The sequence below is a fragment of the Cervus canadensis genome, chromosome 33 (genome assembly GCF_019320065.1).
Source record: "Cervus canadensis isolate Bull #8, Minnesota chromosome 33, ASM1932006v1, whole genome shotgun sequence".
In the NCBI taxonomy this organism is placed as follows: Eukaryota; Metazoa; Chordata; class Mammalia; order Artiodactyla; family Cervidae; genus Cervus; species Cervus canadensis.
Window position 1 is genome coordinate 10,443,722 of NC_057418.1, and position 21,403 is coordinate 10,465,124.

The window sequence follows — 21,403 nt, forward strand, 5'->3', positions numbered from 1 at the left end:
AAAGAGAGGCTTGAGCTGCTAGGTTATCTCATGTGGAATGTAATACATGCTGGGAATGTCCAGAGTGCTATGAGAGGGGAGGATCTGGTCTGGGGGAAGGGACCGGGAGGCTATCCTTGAGTCTGAGGAGACAGTAGGAATGAACTATTCAGGTGGAGATGTCAGAGGACAGGGTTCAAGGCGAAAGAAAGTGCTTGCTTGCAAGGGTAGGGCTGAGTCTGTGTGCCTGGAGCAGTTAGCATTTTGGCTGTTATGCTAAGATCAGTGGAAGAATACTGAAGATTTAAAACTTTTCCTATGATACATTTCGTGCATATAAAATATATGTGAGTTGTAAAAATACAGAGTGAGCACTTACATATTCATCATTTAGGTTAAGAAATAAAACATCACCTGTACCATTGGAGCCCCTGGTTGCTGCTTCTCTTCTTCCCCTAGGTTCTTTTCTCTGAGTCAGTCCTTCATCCTCCTTTTTTCCCAAGAGCAACCATTATCCTGAAATTTCTGTTTATATCTTCTGTATTTTTCCTTTTAGTCTTATGCATATACTTGCACTCCTAATTCATGCATAGTTTTGCATGATTTTAACCTTTGGCTAAAAAGCAACAGCATGAGTGAATCTCAGTGTTGAGTGAAGATAGTAAGTTGTAGGAGCCATGTAGTAACCACGTGGAAGCCAAGTGGCAGCAGAGGATGAGATGGTTAGATAGCATCACCAACTCAATGGACATGAATTGGAGCAAACGCTGGGAGATAGTGGAGGTCAGAGGAGCCTGGTATGCTGCAGCCCATGGGGTCACAGAATCATATACCACTTCCCAACTGACCAACAGCAAATGGGTAATGGATTGGAGGTGAAGAAGAGTGGAGGAGGGAGCCGTTAGAAGCGTCCTATAGGGTAGGTGGTTGCTTACAGTTGATGGTTGTAGCCTCTTCAGAGAAGTTATATACAAACTCATGGCCCGTTGGAGCCTCGTCCCTCTGAACTGTTTGACCTTGCTGGTCTTAAGGTGTGATGAGCTTGTTTCCTACTTCAGGCTTGCTCTTTGCTTTGGAAACCTTTCCTCTCAAATCTGCAGGGTTCTCTAGACTTACTGCACTCAGGTCTCTGTTCAGAGACATCGTCACTGACCACCAGCAGTGACCTGCCCCCTCCTCACCCTTGTTATTATTTTCTAGTCTTCTTACTCTGCATCATTTTTCTGAACAGTTTTTTTTTTTTAATCACAAACCTGAAATTATATACTTATAGCACATCTTCCCTTGCTAAAGTATAAGATCCATGAAGGCTGGTACTTTTATCTGTCTTGCCTAACACTATACTCTTCGTCCCTTGTTCATAGTAAACATTTATTGAATAGATTTGACTTGAGATTGGGATAATGGAATCCAGTCATTCCTTTTTGGCTGGCTCCCAAACATCTCTCTTGCTGTAAATTTTTTTCAGGGCTTGAGGTTAATGCCCAAACCCTGTCCTTCCTAGACATTTCCACTTGACTATCAGGCTGTCACCTCAAACTCACCATGTCTAAAATTACACATTATCACTCTTCCTCCAGTTGTCCAGTGTTGTTAATGCCACCATCGCTGACAGTCCCCAGGCACAAAACTTTGGTGTTATCTTGCAGCGTTCACTAGTCCCCATCCCGAGGGAGCTTTATGCCCCCATTTATGTCTTTGAGGGAGTTTTTAGTCACTGTTTTCACCTCTGCCTTCTGCTATTGACATTTTAGCCAGCCTTCAGGGCCTCGCTAAGATTCTTCTCTTCTGGGCATCAAGCTGAATTTTCCATCCCACCAGCTTTTGTATTCTTGGTCTACAGTTTTTGTGTTTTAAACACAGTATCCTGGCTTACACTGTTACATTTCCATGTCCTAGTATTTTAAACAGTAAAGCAAACAAAAAGTATTTATTGATTGAGTCACCTCTATCTCCTTGTTTTTTATCCCATTTTAAACCTCACCGCGTGTGAACGTTCTGTGCTCGGTCTTGTTGTCCTAGACCTTGATGCTGGTCACTTTGTCCTGTGTCACATAGAAGAGCTGGCAGCAGCATAGTTTTCCTATGTCCTATCTTTTGTTATCATTGGGGCTGGATTTTCTCTGAGCTCTTGAAGTTTTAAAAATGAGAAGTCATAAGGTTTCAAGTCCTCTGTCACATTGGAGATGTGTAGGGGCAGAGGAGTCTGAGCTAATGACGTTAGCAGTAGCTCTTTATAATTACTTAGCAACGATGCAGGTTGTGGAGATAAATTTGGTTTTTTAAATCATTATATTGCAATGAGCACAGACTCTTTAGGTCTCAAGATCTTCTCTGATTGCCTCCAAGCTTGTCTTTTTCCATCTGTAAGTGACAGATGACTGCAGCACCTCTTTGGGTTTTGCTGGCCCCGCTGTGTAGTTTATGAGCTACTCTGTTGCTGGGTTGTGATTTCTTTACTGTTCCAACTGCTCTTCTCTCTTTTGTAAGAATACAGGCTGCAGCTGGGCCAGAACTAGAGTGGTGAAGTGCTTACCTTGGGTATATAATTCAAGTGAAGTGAAATTGAAGTTGCTCAGTCGTGTCTGACTCTTTGCGACCCCATGGACTGTAGCCTACCAGGCTCCTCAGTCCATGGGATTTTCCAGGCAAGAATACTGGAGTGGGTTGCCATTTCCTTCTCCGGGAGATCTTCCTGACCCAGGGGTTGAACCCAGGTCTCCCGCATTGTAGGCAGACACTTTACTGTCTGAGCCACCCCAAAAAACTTCCCAAGTGGCACTAATGCTAAAGAACTTGCCTGCCAGTAAGGGAGACACAGAGACACGTGTTTGATCCCTGGTCAGAAAGATCTCCTGGAGGAGGAGATGGCAACCCACTCCAGTATTTTTGCCTGGAAAATTCCACAGACAGAGGAACCTGGCAGGCTACAGTCCATAGGGTCGCAGAGAGTCCGACAGGATTGAGGGACTGCACACAAAAAGCTCAGGAGTCAAGATAAATACTCTCTGTGTTCATGCTAGTTTGCTTCTGTTGGTGTCAGACTCTTTGTGACCCCATAGACTAGAGCCAGTCAGGCTCCTCTGTCCATGGGGTTTTCCAGGCAAGAATGCTGGAGTGGGTTGCCTCCTCCAGTGGGTCTTTCTGACCCAGGGATTGAACCTGTGTGCCTTGAGTCTCTTACATCTCCTGTGTGGGCAGGCGTGTTCTTTACCATAAGCGCCACCTGGGAAGCCCTAAACAATCTCTTAATGCAGTATTTTTTAAATCAAAATTAACGTAAATCTACAATGAGCAAAATATCAAAGTTTTAAGTAAAGGCAGAATCAGTGTTACTAATTTTTTTGGTTTTAAACTCAGGTTCCAATATGGCTAGGCATAGCATTAGGCAGCAGAGAACAGGTGACCCGTACTTTAGCCGCCACAAACTCCAGACAGTCATACTGCCTGCATAAATATGTTAGAGTTTTTAGATTCAAAATAAACTTGCTGGCTATTCACACTTCATGGCATATTCTTGCGTCTGGGGCAGGATTGCTTTTGTGAAGTTTAATTATGCACATAATTTAGTTGAACTTAGCTTCCAGTAGTGATCTGTATATGACCTGTTGTATCTGATAACAGGATTAGAACTGTTTCCATAAGTTTTCAAATAATTCACTTGAAGTGGTTTACTGAGAGCAGCATTAGATAACTGAAGCTGTTTACCAAGAAATCTGAAAGGAAAACCTCATTCCTATATGCTTTTATGAAGAAAGACTAAAAAAGGGATATTAATTGAATACTTTCTGATAAACATTGACCTGGCAAGTGTTTTTAGATGACTGACTTTCTAATCTTCTCTGATGTTTCTTCAGGGTGCTGCAGACAGTGATTTATTGGGAGGTTTAAACATATGTATAATTTGTTTTAGTGAAGAAGGTCTTGGAAATACTCTGTAGGATTCTCATCTCTGTAGAATGGAGTTTTATCTGTTAGGGGTAGGTCTAGGGGAATGGACACAATGACCTTTCTCTGACACCATGTGGAGATTTGTAGAACTTTGATCTTTTAACCAAGTGAATTAGTTGTTCTAACTGACTATTCTCCTATAAACAGATAAAATGTAATGTTGAACTTGATGCTCTTTCCCTTTTTTTTATTGAATTAATTTATTTATTTTAATTGGAGGATAATTACAATACTGTGATGGTTTCTGCCATACATCAACATGAATCGGCCACACGCATACATGTGTCTCCCCCGCCCCAGCTCTTTCGCTTTATAAATGACACTTTTAAATGTTTTAGGTGTACAGTGTTGATTGGAGCCAAACCAGAGGTGAACAGCTTGTGGTGTCTGGCTCATGGGATCAAACTGTCAAACTGGTATGTCAGCATTACTGTATCTAAAACCAAATATTCCCTTCCCCAGAGTGTCCGCTGAAGTTTTTTATTTTCTAGAACATACTTCTCTTGCTTTTCAGTTAGACAGCTAATTTTCTTTTCAAAAAACATTATACTAAAGCATTTATTAGAGTTTAAAAATTTCTAATCTTTGAGCTATAAATTAATAATTAGCTCAGCTTTGATTATTTTGGCCTCTTAAATACTATATTGCTTTATATAAAAATATACTTTACATAAATCCTTGAGATATATGTGTATATTGTATGTGTATATACATATTAATATATATATGACGTATATAGTATATATAAAGCATACATTTTAATTTACTTCTGTTAAGTAATTGATCTGTTCCTTTATTTGTAGTGGGATCCAACTGTTGGAAAGTCTCTGTGCACTTTTAGAGGCCATGAAAGTGTCATTTATAGCACCATCTGGTCTCCCCACATCCCTGGCTGCTTTGCTTCATCCTCAGGTAAATGATATTTACCAAAAACCTTGTTTGTGGTGAATGGTGGCCTCACTTTCCCCAGAAGGTGGCGCTGTGTACCTTAGGTTTAGAGAAGAAAGCATTCCTACTTGAACTCTTCAGACTATTTCATTCTTTCTCAGTCTCTGAACAGGAATTAGCCAAGCCTGCTTCCAGCCTTTTGCCTTAACACGTACTCTTTTGGTGAGGTGAGAGGTAAGGGACAGAGTGAGGACTCTGACATCAGACTTGACTGAATTTGGAAACTCTGAATCAGTGGTCGATTGTGGGACCTCAGGGTGAAGTGATGACTTTTCTCATCAGTAAAATGGGGCTAAGAATGTCTGACTTGTGGAGTTGTTCTCAGGATGAAATAAGGAAACACACAAAATGTCCCGCACATAGTTAACCTCCTTTGTTTGATATTTACCCCCCTTTTAGGGATATTCTCTTTCATTCATTGCCACTAAGCCATAGCAAGACTGTATTTGGTATGATCATTTTTCCTGTTTGCTTTTAATTTATATCTTCAATTCTAAGATTAAGTAGATACATACATTTATATATCTCTTTTTTTATGGATAGAAGTCATTTTATAGAAGTTTAAAAATTAGACTTTGTATTGTTTGCATGAGGGTTTACAAATTTGGTTCTTTAGGCCGATTCATAAATCACGTATAATCTGAACAATATAACATACATAATTTGTAAGAGAAACATCACACAGCTTGTCTGCAGTCCATTTAAAACAACATGGGCCACCTGCCAAATGGTCACTGAAATAGCTGTCCTCCTCTTCACTCGCCCCTGGCCGCTCTAGGGCACCTCTCCCCTGGCTATTTGCGCCTCTCTCATACCCTGCAGCCCTGCCCTCACAGCTCTTGTACTTTCATTCTTTTACCTTTTTTTCCCACCAGCCTAGCCTGTCATACTTCTGTGGTCCTGGCTTTACACGAACAAGTTCAGTGGCAGGGTCCTCCCAGAGGGTGATGGGGAGAAGAGGCTTGACACAGCAAGAACAATTTTCCTTTCTGTCCCTGGTTAGAAGGAAGAGTCATTTCCAGTGGGGAAACAGTACGTTGGAAGTCAGAGTTATATTCATGTGGTTTAGAATAGAATATTAATTCTTAGTAATATATCTGTCACACCATGACTTTTCATAATGTAAATTTGACAAGCACAACTATTAATGAACAAATATGGTTTAATTAATGATTAATTCTTTATTAACGGTCTGTCTTAGGTAGATCATAACCAGTTATGAATCTTTCCAAGTTGGAAACCAGTCTAGCTTCGTTTATTAGTTACTGAGCTGCTTTGGCTTAGATAGCTGTATCTTTGGTTTATCAGAATAAGGTTGCTAGGTCTGAGTAGCAGTTACAATAATGTGTAACATGTGTTAATTAATCATAAATGTTTGTGGTGATTGACAAGATAATATCAGCACTCCTTGTTTCTTGTATAACTATCAAAAAGTAAATTTATGAAGAGAAAACAGAAATGGTATCCCTGAAAATTTCTTATTTGAGCATATACATAGTAAAGAAATTCAGACAACACAGAATGCCAAATAAAAAGTAAGTGCTCATTCCCCCTCTCCTACAGAACTGCGGTTATAGCATTTTCTTGTATTCCTCCATAAAAAGTCTATGCCCATTCCAAAATGTATGTTCAAAAGATTTGAATTATTAATAGGGAAGGTATCTTTAAAGGCTGAATTTGCTTAGTGATGTTAGGTTTTACATGCTCATAGCTACAGAACTTTGGTTGTTGAAAACTGTATTTTCAAATGTTTATTTCAGGGCAGCAACATGTTATAGATTAGACAAACCAATAACGACAGCCTTCTTGGTGTAAGTGATGTCAATTTATTCTGATAATAAGAATTCTAATATTGTCAAGGTAACAATTATTTTAAGATTTGGACCTGGAAATGGTATGTCCCCTCAATCTTTTAAATGTTTGCCAATCTGATGAATGAAGATGATACCTGATTGTTGTTTTGATTCGCGTATTTGATTACTGGGGAGAGTGAATACTTTTTGTATGTCACTTGGCTGCCATAGTTGTTCTTCTCTGAGTCACTTGTCCATGTCTTCGGCCCGTGTTTCTACTGAGAGCTGCTCGTTGTTGTTTTTCTGTGTTGATGTATGAGCTCTTTTTATATAGGAATTAGTACTGTGTATCTTATATCTGTTATAAATATTTCCCCATTTTTTTCTGTCTTTCAAACTATTTATTATATTTTAATTTTTACTCTGTTAATGTCAAAACTTTTTGATAGTCAAAACTGTTAGTTTTTTGCTTGATATAGCCAGGTGTAATTCGGTACATGTTATTTAATTCAACCATGTTAGTAAATAAATTATTTTTTTCCATAAGGCAGTTTGGGTCAGAATTTCTTTTACGTTCAACCAAAGATGTCCTGACTGGATGACCACTGTTTACATTAATTTCTAATACAGCAAAGGAAGGTAATGTCTTAAGCAGACAGTCTTTTTTCCTATTAAAGCAAGTGGATATTCTGTTGATAAAAGACTGTTTTTATAAACTATCTGTTTACAAAGTATGGATAGTCAAGTTTTATGATTATACTGCTCACTGTCTACACACAGTTCATCTTTTTCTGCTATTCAGTGTTACACACGGAGTATTCTATATATAATATCCAGAGTCAGTATTCTGTATCCACACTACACAAAAGGCCAGTGTAATACAAAGAGTTGTGTGTGTGACTCAGCCCAAATAAAGGGCTCATATATATGCAATTCTGCTTGACACTTAAATCAACTGTATCAGTTCATGGTCTTGTCACTATCAGATGTATACATTGTAGGGGGCCAGTATTAACTAAGCTATCTCCACATCCAAGGCTTAGAATAAATCAGAAGGGATTTGATCAAAGCCTAGTACTGGACCTGTGAGCCATAACCTATGTACCTTTAAAAAACATTGAAATTAGTAAAGCCATTTTCTGCCAGCTTTTCTGATTTTGGAAACTCCTTGGAAGGTTTATTTATCAAGCATTTGACATTTTCCTGAAATATTTCTTCATGATAATTTTCCAACATTAGCTTACTTAATAAAGTTGAAAAGATGTAAAGCTTACCTCCACTCTACAAAAGGAGGGTTTGTGGCATAGTAAAAGCTGGGGTAAGCTCTAAAACTCTCACTGTGCCTTTGCCATTTCAAGAGAGACAACAAATTTGCTTCCCAAGTTGTGTACAGTGCACTTCTTTGCATATTTTCTTTGCTTGAATTGTTTTCATATATTTCCTATAGGGCATGTGTCTTCTTCAACATAGCTGAGTGCCTTACACAAGCAAACACTACAGTTTTTTGATTACTATTATATAAGCTATGGAAATAAACATATTATCAAAATTTTTAAAATATATTTAAGATTAATTTTGATTGTTGAAAGGGATATTGTTGGTGAATCATTCAGCTCTTAAGTGATCTGCATCACTAAATTAGCAACAGATCTGCTGTTGTCTGGGCACTGAAGTTACATTGAGCATGTAGTCCAGTGGGGAAGAGAGATGCTGAGGAAAAAAGCCTAGGGGCAGCAAGGATGAGGAGCGTGAAGTTCTCTGAAAAAGAGGTCACAGCACTGTGGTTAGGGACATGGACTCTGGAGCTGGACTTCCTGTGATCAGATTCTCCTTCCACTGCTCCTACATGGCTTCAGTCACACTCCTTAACCTCTGTCTCTTCGTTCCTCATTTAAAAAATAAGAGTGATAATAATAACCCGTGTTGTGGAGTTTTGATGAGGATTAAGTGAATTAATTCAGATACAAGCTTAACGGCTTAGGACAGTGCCTGGCACAGAGTAAGGCCTTTCTGGGTGGTGCCTCCTGTCATTCACATGTGTGTGCTCAGGATTCCGTGGGAACACAGCAAAGGATTCTGGAGCCTGAGTGGTCGGTTCCTGAGCTTGTCAGAATTGGCTGGTCAGAGCGGCTTCCCTAAGGAAATAGCGCTTCAGCTGCTACCTTGTGAACAAGTAGATGAGGAGATGAGAAGTGGGAGTAAAGCGATGAATGTGGAGAGCACAGGCCATGTCGGAGGAGGATTTGAATGGTCCTTGCATGTGTTATGTGCTGCAAGGATAGAGTCAGTGCTTACCTGGGAACTAAAACTCTGGGAACCAAGGTGAGGGTAACTTGCTCCAGGTAGAACCTGAAATGTATGCTTGTATAATCACATACCTGTCCAGTGATCCTGAAACCTGGCCCACCATCGCAGTCTGTTGCTGTGGTTTAGTTGCTAAGTCGAGTTTGGCTTTTTTGCGACCCCCATGGACTGTAGCCCACCAGACTCCTCTGTCCATGGGGTTTTCCCAACGAGAATACTGGAGTGGGCTGCCATTTCTGTCTCCACGGGGTCTTCCTGACCCAGGGATCAAACCCGTGTCTCCTGCATTGGCAGGTGGATTCTTTACCCCTGAGCCACCAGGGAAGAGGAAGCTTAAAAAACAACAGAATTCTAGCCTTCATCTTAGTCCTGCTGAATCAGATGCCTCTGAGAGGTATATTTTTTAATCACCCTAGCCAAGTCTAGTGATGAGCCTGATTTGGGAAACACTATGCTAGTCTGTGATGTTGCTCTGTTTAAGATGTCTAAAGAATAGCTTATTTCTGTTGGTGTGATGGAAATTTCGTGTTTATTTTTAATAGAAATATACTATCTCTTAAAAACTATAAAATGGTTTCAGTGCTGAATTCAAAGAAGAAGCAGTTTCCTAAGATTGAGAACTTGGTTTTTTTCCTGAGTTTTGTCAGTTATAGTTTGAGATATATTATAGTCTTTTATCTATTAATTCTCTTTGTTTTCTTGCTTACAGACAAGACTTTGCTATGAAACATACTATAATATTTGCATAAAAATCATCTCAACTGCAAAATTCATGGTTGAGGAACACAAAGTTGTAAAATATTTGTCTTCACAAATATTAAACATGATAAGCAGCTTATATAATTGGCAGTCAAGGTGTAGCTTTATGTCTAATCCTGTGGAACACATATAGCTAATTATATCATTCAACTGCTTATAACATTTATATTTTAAGGTAGTATATAATAATATGGGCTTCCCTGGTGGCTCAGATAGCAAAGAATCCCCCTGCAGTGCAGGAGATCTGAATTCATTCCCTGGGTCGGGAAGATCCCCCAGAGAAAGGAATGGCTACCCACTCCAGTATTCTTGCCTGAAGAAGAGCCTGGCGGGCTACAGTCCGTGGGTTTGCAAGGTATTGGACACGACTGAGCAACTAACACTTTCACTTTCATGAGAATATAATATTTAAGTTTTTCCAAGAATTTGATCACTTTCAAAGTTGTAATACTAAATTTATCATTAGCTAAGTTAAGACAAACCAAAAGGAAGGCGTACTTTAAGATGTAGATCTTCCTTAGCAGAGTTCTCTAATGGCATTGGTTTTGTTTAGTTCGTTAAAGTTTTATTCTTACATAATTCACATTTCCAAATTATATGAGATGGAAGGGAAGAATATTTGAGCTCTTTGAGGAGGATTAATATGAAGTAAACTTTCTTTTGAACCAAGAAAACTAAATTACTGCTATTACTGACTCCATATAATTGCATAAATCATAGCCATGCCTGAATGTGTGGAGTCCAGTAGTTTGAAAAAAACATCATTCTACTCTAAGAAAAAAGTCATCTGATAGGCATCTGGCATTTCTAATAAATTAAATTATTTGGGCCCAATATGAATCTTTTGCTGTTCATTTCACTTCCTGGCTTCAGATTCCCCGTTGACACTCTTTCTCCTTGCCCAGCTGCTGCTTAATGCCGCAGCTTGAATTACACATGGTAGTAGCCAGCACTTCCTGTGCCATATATGCACTTAAATTCACTGGTTCTGTTGCCAGTGGCGAGTCTGCAACTGATAAGAGAAGCTGGTAATTCAGGTGGGTCTATGGCACTGCCCCAGGGCCCTGGTAAACGTCTGGCTGACAATGAAAGGCCAGTTGTCTGGAAAATGCAATTAAAAAAGCAATATGAATATAGATGTCCTGGTGGCTAAAAGAGTTGAATGAGTCATGGTACCAGTTGGCCAGAAGGCCTCTCTCCTGCCTGGCAGACAAAGTGAGGAGGAGGAAGGTGTGCAGCAGAGGTGGGATTCTCAGCTCCCTCAGAGTGCTGCTCTTTCTTTGTGCTCTGTAAGTTAACTGCCAGAGGGGGCAACCTAAACCATGGTCTTTAAAAAAAAAAAAACTTTGCCTGACTATGCTGGTGAAGAGCCAGAATATTGTCCCAGAGAAATTTGATATAGGCATCCACCCAGCCTTTGTGGTTGTTATTTGTTTCATCTTTTGTTGCAGTATGTAATATACACACAGAACAGTGCCTAATTATAGCATGATGAATTTTCACAATGAACACACCTGTGTCCTGGGGCTTCCCAGGTGCCACTAGTGGTAAAGAATCTGCCTGCCCGTGCAGGAGACTCCAGAGACCTGGGTTCTCAGGACCCTGATCAAGAAACAGAATGTTCTCAGAGGCCCCTCTTACATTCTTCCAGTCATTACCCACCCCTGTCCATTCGAGGGTGATCTCTGAACTGGCTCCTAATAGCATCGATTAATGTTTCCTGTTTTTATGTTGTCTTGGTTTCTTTTGCTTAGCATTATGTTATGTGAAATTCATCCATATTGTTGCTGAAATTACTAGTTCTTAACCTCCTAGTCCATGTTTATTGTAATGTTTTGATACTGTACAGCATCACATACACCCACAGAATGTAATTATTAGGATGAACATGAGCTCACTGAACTTTAAACAATGCTTTAGTCATGGTTATATAGCAGACTTTATGGTTTCAGACCTAATGAAGTGTTAGTAACTCAGTCTTGTCTGACTCTTCGCAACATCATGGACTGTAACCTGCCAGGCTCCTGTGTCCATGGGATTCTCCAGGCAAGAATACTGGAGTGGGTTGCCATGCCTACTCCAGGGGATCTTCCTGAAACAGGAATTGAACCTGTGTCCCCTACACCTTCTGCACTGCAGGTGCATTCTTTACCATCTGAGCCACGAAGGGAGCCACTCAGACCTGATCAGTTCAGTTCAGTTCAGTCGCTCAGTCGTGTCCGACTCTTGGCGACCGCATGGACTGCAGCATCCCAGGCCTCCTTGTTCATCACCAACTCGGACACGACTCAGCGACTTCACTTTCACTTTTCACTTTCATGCATTGGAGAAGGAAATGGCAACCTGCTCCAGTGTTCTTGCCTGGAGAATCCCAGGGACGGGGGAGCCTGGTGGGCTGCCATCTTTGGGGTCGCACAGAGTTGGACACGGCTGAAACGACTTAGCAGCAGTAGCATGTCCATTGAGTCGGTGATGCCATCCAACCATCTCATCTTCTGTCGTCCCCTTCTTCTCTTGCCTTCAGTCTTTCCCAGCATCAGGGTCTTTTCAAATGAGTCAGCTCTTCACATTAGGTGGCCAAAGTACTGGAGCGTCAGCTTCAGCATCAGTCCTTCCAATGAACATTTAGGACCTGATTTCCTTTAGGATGGACTGGTTGGATCTCCTTGCAGTTCAAGGGACTCTCAAGAGTCTTCTCCAACACCACAGTTCAAAAGCATCAATTCTTTGGCACTCAGCTTTCTTTAAAGTCCAACTCTCACATCCATACATGACTACTGGAGAAACCATAGCCTTGACTAGATGGACCTTTGTTGGCAAAGTAATGTCTCTCCTTTTTAATATGCTATCTAGGTTGATCATAACTTTCCTTCCAAGGAGTAAGCATCTTTTTATTTCATGGCTGCAGCCACCATCTGCAGTGATTTTGGAGCCCCCCAAAATAAAGTCTCCCATTGTTTCCACTGTGTCTCCATCTATTTGCCACGAAGTGATGGGACTGGATGCCATGATCTTAGTTTTATGAATGTTGAGCTTTAACCCAACTTTTTCACTCTCCTCTTTCACTTTTATCAAGAGGCTCTTTAGTTCTTCACTTTCTGCTATAAAGGTGGTGTCATCTGCATATCTGAGGTTATTGATATTTCTTCCGGCAATCTTGATTCCAATATGTGCTTTGTCCAGCCCAGCGTTTCTCATGATGTACTCTGAATATAAGTTAAATAAGCAGGGTGATAATAAATACACATCCTTGTCTTCTGTGTGTTCTTGCCACCTCTTCTTAATATCTTCTGCTTCTGTTAGGTCCATACCATTTCTGTCCTTTATTGAGCCCATCTTTGCATGAAATGCTCCCTTGGTATCTCTAATTTTCTTGAAGAGAGCTCTAGTCTTTCCCATTCTGTTATTTTCCTCTATTTCTTTGCACTAATCACTGAGGAAGGCTTTCTTATCTCTCCTTGCTATTCTTTGGAACTCTGCATTCAAATGGGTATATCTTTCCTTTTCTCCTTTGCCTTTCATTTCTCTTCCTTTCATAGCTATTTGTAAGGCCTCCTCAGACAACCATTTTGCCTTTTTGCGTTTCTTTTTCTTGGGGATGGTCTTGCTCCCTGTCTCCTATACAATGTCATGAACCTCTGTTTTCATCAGGCACTCTGTCTAACAGATCTAGTCCCTTAAATCTATTTGTCACTTCCACTGTATAAATGTTAGAGATTTGATTTAGGTCATACTGAATGGTCTAGTGGTTTTCCCTACTTTCTTAAATTTAAGTCTGATTTTGGCAAAAAGTTCATGATCTGAACCACATTCAGCTCCTGGCCTTGTTTTTGCTGACTGTATAGAACCTTTCCATCTTTGACTTCAAAGAATATGATCAATCTGACTTTGGTGTTGACCATCTGGTGATGTCCATGTGTAGAGTCTTCTCTTGTGTTGTTGGAAGAGGGTGTTTGCTATGACCAGTTTATTCTCTTGGCAGAACTCTATTAGCCTTTGCCCTGCTTCATTCTGTACTCCAAGGCCAGGTTTGCCTGTTACTTCAGGTGTTTCTTGACTTTCTGCTTTTGCATTCCAGTCTCCTATAATGAAAATGACATCTTTTTTGGGTGTTAATTCTAGAAGGTCTTGTAGGTCTTCATAAAACTGTTCAACTTCAGCTTCTTTAGCATTACTGGTCGGGGCATAGACTTGGATTACTGTGATGTTGAATGGTTTACCTTGGAAATGAATAGAGGTCATTCTGTTGTTTTTGAGACTGCATCCAAGCACTGCATTTTGGACCCTTTTGTTGACTACAATGCCTGCTCCATTTCTTCTAAGGGATTCTTGACTACAGTAGTAGATATAATGGTCATCTGGGTTAAATTCACCCATTCTAGTCCATTTTAGTTCACTGATTCCTAAAATGTTGATGTTCACTCTTGCCGTCTCCTGTTTGATCACTTCTAATTTGCCTTGACTCCTTGGAAGGAAAGTTATGATCAACCTAGATAGCATATTAAAAAGCAGAGACATTACTTTGCCAACAAAGGTCCATCTGGTCAAGGCTATGATTTTTCCAGTGGTCATTTATGGATGTGAGAGTTGGACTGTGAAGAAAGCTGAGCGCCGAAAAATTGATGCTTTTGAACTGTGGTGTTAGAGAAGACTCTTGAGAGTCCCTTGGACTGCAAGGAGATCCAACCAGTCCACCCTAAAGGAGATCAGTCCTGGGTGTTCATTGGACGGACTGATGCTGAAGCTGAAACTCCAGTACTTTGGCCACCTGATGCGAAGAGTTGACTCATTGGAAAAGACCCTGATGCTGGGAGGGATTGGGGGCAGGAGGAGAAGGGGACGACAGAGGGTGAGATGGCTGGATGGTATCACCGACCCAATGGGCATGAGTTTGAGTAAACTCTGGGAGCTGGTGATGGACAGGGAGGCCTGGCGTGCTGCGATTCGTGGGGTCACAAAGAGTCAGACATGACTGAGCAACTGAACTGAACTGAACGGAATTTGCCTTGATTCATGGACCTAACGTTCCAGGTTCCTATGCAATATTGCTCTTTACAGCATCGGACCTTCCTTCTATCACTAGTCACATCCACAACTGGGTCTTGTTTTTGCTTTGGCTCCATCTCTTCATTCTTTCTGGAGTTATTTCTCCATTGATCTCCAGTAGCATATTGGGCATCCACCAACCTGGAGAGTTAATCTTTCATTGTCCTGTCTTTTTGCCATTTCCTGCTGTTCATGGGGTTCTCAAGGCAGGAATACTGAAGTGGTTTGCCATTGCCTTCTCTAGTGGACCACATTTTGTCAGAAATCTCCACCATGACCCGTGTTATATGTTATATCAGACTTGATATAACATATAAATTTTTGAAATCTGGTGTACATCATTTAAACATTTCCTATGATTTTACTGGAAGCCCTGTGCTGAATTTCATCTTTTTCTCTGGCACTAGGCTTTGAGAGTCTGAAGCTTCAGGTGAATTCCATTCGCTGCTGCCATGATGATAAGGAATCACCTCTGCCTGCAGGTGGTAATAGTAGAACTTGAGCAACAGTAGGTCTTTGTAGAATTTATTAAAAAGCAACGCCAGAAGAGGAACGGATGCTTAAACAACCTCAGGACACATTGTCTAATTTGGACTTTTCTCTGCTGGGTGACTTGAGTGTGCAGGTCAATGTTCTCCATACAGTGAAGCACATGGCCACCAACAATTCCTCAGTTTTATATCCTCTAAATTCTCCTGTGTGAGGGGGACTAGCATTATTTTTTCAATTATAGTTCAGAAAAATCCCAAATATCTCCTTTTGGCCAGTCTAGCTGTGCCAGGGGCAGCTTTGTAAGGCAGATGTGTTTTTGTGTCTTTTGAAGTATAGTTGGTTTACAAAGTTATGAAGTTGCAGGTGTACAAAATAGTGATTCACAATTTTTAAAGGTTATACACCATTTATAGTTATTATAAAATATTAGCTATATTCCCTTTGTTGTACAATATATCTTTGTATCTAATTTTATACATGATAGTTTATACTTCTTAATCTCCTACCCCTGTATTGTCCTCCTGTCCTTCTCTCACCAAGCTGGTGACCACTGATTTGTTCCCTGTATCTGTGGGTCTGTATGAGGCAGATATGTTATCATAGGTAAGGAAAGTGAGCGTCCAAGACATTAAGTATCTTGACTGAAGGTCAACAGCTACGAAATGATTGAGCTGGACTAGAGCTAAGCTCTGAAGCTCCAAAGCCCCTATTCTTAAACTCTACATTTCATTACCACAAGCAGTTTAATTCTTATCTTTCTTAACTTGAAAAGAAATCAGAAAAAAATTGTCTGAAATTATTGAACTTAGTTAAATGACAAATAATTTTGAATTGGGATGATAGGAAATTATATATAGGTAGCTAAAGGAAATGTTTAAAATTTAATGTTTTTATATACCACCTATTAGCATATCTGCTCGGAGAAGGCAATGGCACCCCACTCCGGTACTCTTGCCTGGAAAATCCCATGGACGGAGGAGCCTGGTAGGCTGCAGTCCATGGGGTCGCGAAGAGTCGGACACGACTGAGCGACTTCCCTTTCACTTTTCACGCTTATGCATTGGAGAAGGAAATGGCAACCCACTCCAGTGTTCTTGCCTGGAGAATCCCAGGGATGGGGTCTCACAGAGTCGGACATGACTAAAGTGACTTAGCAGCAGTAGCAGCAGCATATCTGCTATATGCTAGAGACCATTCTAACGCTTTACAGAAACTTTATTACATGAAATGTTTTTCTACCATCCTCCATCCAGGCATCCTGAGGAACTAGTCTCAGAGACATTATACAGCTTGCGCAGGGTCACACAACTACTAAATGGAATCAAGACCATGACTGCCATCACACCGTTATTTTTTTTACATTAACCTGAACTGGCTTTCTCAGATGATCGGTTATTGTTTGTAATTTACTTTTGATGGAGATATACATGTAGTCAGAATTTTTCACCTGGTCATTTCGTTGTTTCCTCATATCTAGAACATTTAATCAGGGTTGACATCTAGAACAGTTAATCAGGGTTGACTCTGCGCAGCTAGGTGGTATAAATCATCTTTGTAGTAATTCAGAGTACAGTCCTTACATTTTCTCCACTTGTTTCTTTCAAGGTGAAATCCATACCTTTGGATGGCCCTTTAAAATGTAATCAATGTAAAAGCTAAGATTTGAAATTATCCATTCTGATGTGGTAGACTTTGCACACATTTTACAGTAAAACTGTTACCGTTTTGCTTCCTGTAGAATATGCTGGTATAGGCTGCTAACGAGGATTTTCAGAGCCTTTTCCTTTCCTGAAGAAAAATGCACTGGGTGTGTGCTCAGTCACTGCTCTGCTTGTGTCCATGTGAGATTCAGATTGTCCTGCTTTGAGTAGATCTAAAAACTTAATATGGTGCCTTATTTTTTGTAGTTGTCACTTTTAGTGCTTATATATTATCATAGTATAAAACAGTGTATATGTGTATATGACATACAGATGGCAGTGTCCTGATAATGGAAGTGGTGTGTTTTCCCCGACTTGTCATCATGGGTATCAAGCATCCAAGTGGTGTGATAAAGGGTGATCAAGTCTTCCTCTTTCACCAGGCGATCAGACTTTGAGAATTTGGGACGTGAAGACAACAGGAGTCAGAATTGTGGTTCCAGCACATCAGGCAGAAATTTTGAGCTGTGACTGGTGTAAATATAATGAGGTACCCTATCTGGTTCTATCTTGAGCTACTGAGCCCTTCCTAACGTTGAAATGTTCTAGATTTTATCTTTGTTTATGTGGACTTGGATAGTGTTTACGGGCCATTAAGTTAGATTCAGTCCCTTTCATTTCTAATTGATGATTGTGAGTGACCTGCATTAGCATTAATTGGATTTAAGTGCACATAAAACAGGCTGAATAAGAAACAGAAATTCTGAAAAGTTCAATAGTGCAGCCTTACTTGTTTGTTTGGGAAACTGCTTTACAATCTATGTAATTTTTTACTTTATTGCTCTTAACCCTGCCAATTTGTTTCATCTTTTGCCTTCATTTTTTGTGCACTTTGCTATTGAGGCTGCTGAGCTATTTGTAACTTGATTTTTAATTTGACAGTTCATCGGTTTTAGGAATTTTCTGTTTCATTTTCCCTTACAAGCCTAACCAAGCTTCATGTTTCTGGAAGAGAGCAGTGTCCATTTGCAACCTTTTGCAACCTTCAGCTAACCATATGGGCATATGAATTAGAAATAGAAATGGATTAAATATGTGTTGATATGCCGTTTAAATATATTTATCTATCTGAAGTGGTCTGTTGACTGTTACAGTTAAGTATAACATATACTTTGTTTTTTTCCCAGTTTTAGTCAATGAAAATTAAGGGAACATTGTATTGGCTGAGTTCTTTAATTAAAAAGAAATAAATTAAAAGAAGATATAGAACATATTCAAAATAATACTTGATTTTAATAAAATTTTCAGTGCTGATGACTGCAGTTCAGATCTCACCCATGAATTTTCCAAATAAGAGAATGAAATCGTGGACTGTATGTTATACTTCTGGGAATTCTAAAAAAGATGCTGATACACACTTGAGAGTTCTTTAAAATTTTTTTTAAAACAATCATTGAAGCTTTTTTAAAATGAGCTTATATTAAAGTCCAAAATGTTCAGACAATGGATAACTGCCCTGGTCTATGTGGAATGCGGCTGAGTGTGGACCCAGCTCTTGGCCTCTTCAGCCGTGAACTCTGGGTTCACCTAGGGTTCTAGATAGGAGACTACCCACTATTTGCATAAATTCTCAGATAGAGTTAGCTATTACATTAAGACCATGGTCCATGAGAGTTAGGAGCAATGATTGATTTAGAATTAGGTAAACAACATTTAATTTATACCTTTGCCCTTTCAAATATATGTGAATTAGCAGTCTCTTGCCTTTTAATGCCTGGTAGAAACCTCAGAGGATGCTGAAGAGACAGGTGGGCTCTTTTGTCTTTTGTAATTTTTAATAACTTGTGTTCTTATTAATATCGCTAAAAGTAGATGGAGAAGCTACAGTGTTGTTTGAGACTAAGCCTTTTTCTCTTGTATGCTGTGTTCCTTCATATACCTGAGGCATATTGAGTTCCTTTTCTTTCAAGTCATACTAAGTTTTGCTTTTGCTGTATGTTTTAACCCCTTTCTATAATGTTATGTAACTTTCAAGAGTGACTCCTGGGTTCAGATTAAATAAGTACCAGAAAATAGACACTATTTCCAGTAGGAAAGCTTGGCTACTGCTTAATTGTAACGAGGCACACTTAACCTTGTTTTAAATTGTTTTCAGAATTTGATGGTGACAGGGGCGGTCGATTGTAGTTTGCGAGGCTGGGACTTGAGGAATGTACGACAACCTGTGTTTGAACTTCTTGGTCACACTTACGCTATTAGGAGAGTGAAAGTAAGTTTTTATCTTTTCTTTTTCTACACAGAACAAAAAGATACAGTCAATGAAGTACATTTAAAAGGTGTTTAAGGGATGGGGTTATTGATTTTTTTTTAACATTTTGTTACCCAGTGAATGGTAGTAAACATTGAAAGCTAAAATTAGGTAAAATACTGGAATGATTATTGAGTGACTTATAACAATATAGTCAGGTGGTACTCAGGAGTGAATAAAAATGTTTTTCGCATTGTCATCCCCATGCTACTATTTCTTTTAAAACTTTATAACTATAGTAATTTACTTTTAGTATTATAGTCTTTATAATTTTTCATTCAGTGGAAAAGTTTATTTGGTTGAAACTTGTACAGAGAGGTGGTTAATTCTTTCTTTTCCCTAACATGATTATATATATGAATGTTCACAAAAGTTGTAGTATAGAAAAATTTCCACTTTGTAAATAGTAGAGAGAATTTTTTTCTCCTGCTTCTCCTGAACTTGTCAGGTTATAAAGTGACCAGCGTTAGTTTCCCAGTTTTCTTTTTGGTGTGTTGGGTGTTACTCCGCGGGGGCATTCTCTAGGTATGGCAGGCAGGACGTCCCATGTGGCGGCCTCTCTTCTCTGGACCCGTGGGCTCTGGAGTGCAAGCTTGGTAGTTGTGGTGCGTGGGCTTCGTTGCATGTGGGAGCCTCCTAGACCAGGGATCACACGTATGTCTCCTGCATTGGCAGGTGGAGTCTTAACCACTGAATCGCCAGGGAAGTCCTTCCCAGCTTTTATTTAGGTAAATTTTGCTAAGTCACTGTGGAAAACATCTTATTAAGGGACATCTCCCAATTTCACTTTTGGTTTTTTACATTACAGATAAGTACCTTTTTGATCTTTTAATTAAGATAGTTATGTTATTCCTGTTTTAGAAATTCTAAATTGCAGTTAACATTTAAAATTTTTCTGGTTATAACTCAAAATATGAGACCCAGTGCCCAGATTTTTTTTTAAATGGCACACAAGGTTTGGTAGTTAAAAAATATTTTCTGTATATATTTCATAGTGCTTCTGAGAATGAAATAGGGTAAAATAGTGAAAGTGTTTTGCAAACTGTGAAGAACATTCAAATGTAAGTATATATGTGTATATAAACGTTAAAGTACTGGTAAGAAATATTCTGAAGAAATAAAATTACAGTGGGCAGCCAGTTAAAAGATGTATGTTAATACTTGTACATAACTTGTCTTTAAAATTTGCAGTTTTTGACCTTGATACCATTTTCATTAGATGTGATATACAAATAACATAAAAATTATTTAAAAACTTATGGCTGTTCTACCCAAAGCAATCTATAGATTCAATGCAATCCCTATCAAGCTACCGACGGTATTTTTCACAGAACTAGACCAAAGAATTTCACAATTTGTATGGAAATACAAAAAACCTCGAATAGCCAAAGTAATCTTGAGAAAGAAGAATGGAACTGGAGGAATCAACCTGCCTGACTTCAGACTCTACTACAAAGCCACAGTCATCAAGACAGTGTGGTACTGGCACAAAGACAGAAATATAGACCAATGGAACAGAATAGAAAGCCCAGAGATAAATCCACGAACCTATGGACACCTTATCTTTGACAAAGGAGGCAAGGATATACAATGGAAAAAAGACAACCTCTTTAACAAGTGGTGCTGGGAAAACTGGTCAACCACTTGCAAAAGAATGAAACTAGAACACTTTCTAACACCATACACAAAAATAAACTCAAAATGGATTAAAGATCTAAATGTAAGACCAGAAACTATAAAACTCCTAGAGGAGAACATAGGCAAAACACTCTCCGACATAAATCACAGCAAGATCCTCTATGACCCACCTCCCAGAATATTGGAAATAAAAGCAAAACTAAACAAATGGGACCTAATGAAACTTAAAAGCTTTTGCACTACAAAGGAAACTATAAGTAAGGTGAAAAGACAGCCCTCAGATTGGGAGAAAATAATAGCAAATGAAGAAACAGACAAAGGATTAATCTCAGAAATATACAAGCAACTCCTGCAGCTCAATTCCAGAAAAATAAATGGGCCAAAGAACTAAACAGACATTTCTCCAAAGAAGACATACAGATGGCTAACAAACACATGAAAAAGTGCTCAACATCACTCATTATTAGAGAAATGCAAATCAAAACCACAATGAGGTACCATTACACACCAGTCAGGATGGCTGCTATCCAAAAGTCTACAAACAT

General features: G+C 39.4%; 1 protein-coding gene across 1 annotated transcript in view; it reads left to right on the forward strand.

The window, feature by feature from the left end:
• Window positions 1-21,403, forward strand: part of PEX7 (peroxisomal biogenesis factor 7) — an 89,404-nt gene that overhangs the window by 23,340 nt on the left and 44,661 nt on the right. Inside the window, exons 6-7 of the mRNA XM_043457234.1 lie at window positions 17,356-17,462; window positions 19,068-19,181. Of these exons, the coding sequence (XP_043313169.1) occupies window positions 17,356-17,462; window positions 19,068-19,181 (221 nt within the window). The remainder of the gene's footprint in view (window positions 1-17,355; window positions 17,463-19,067; window positions 19,182-21,403) is intronic.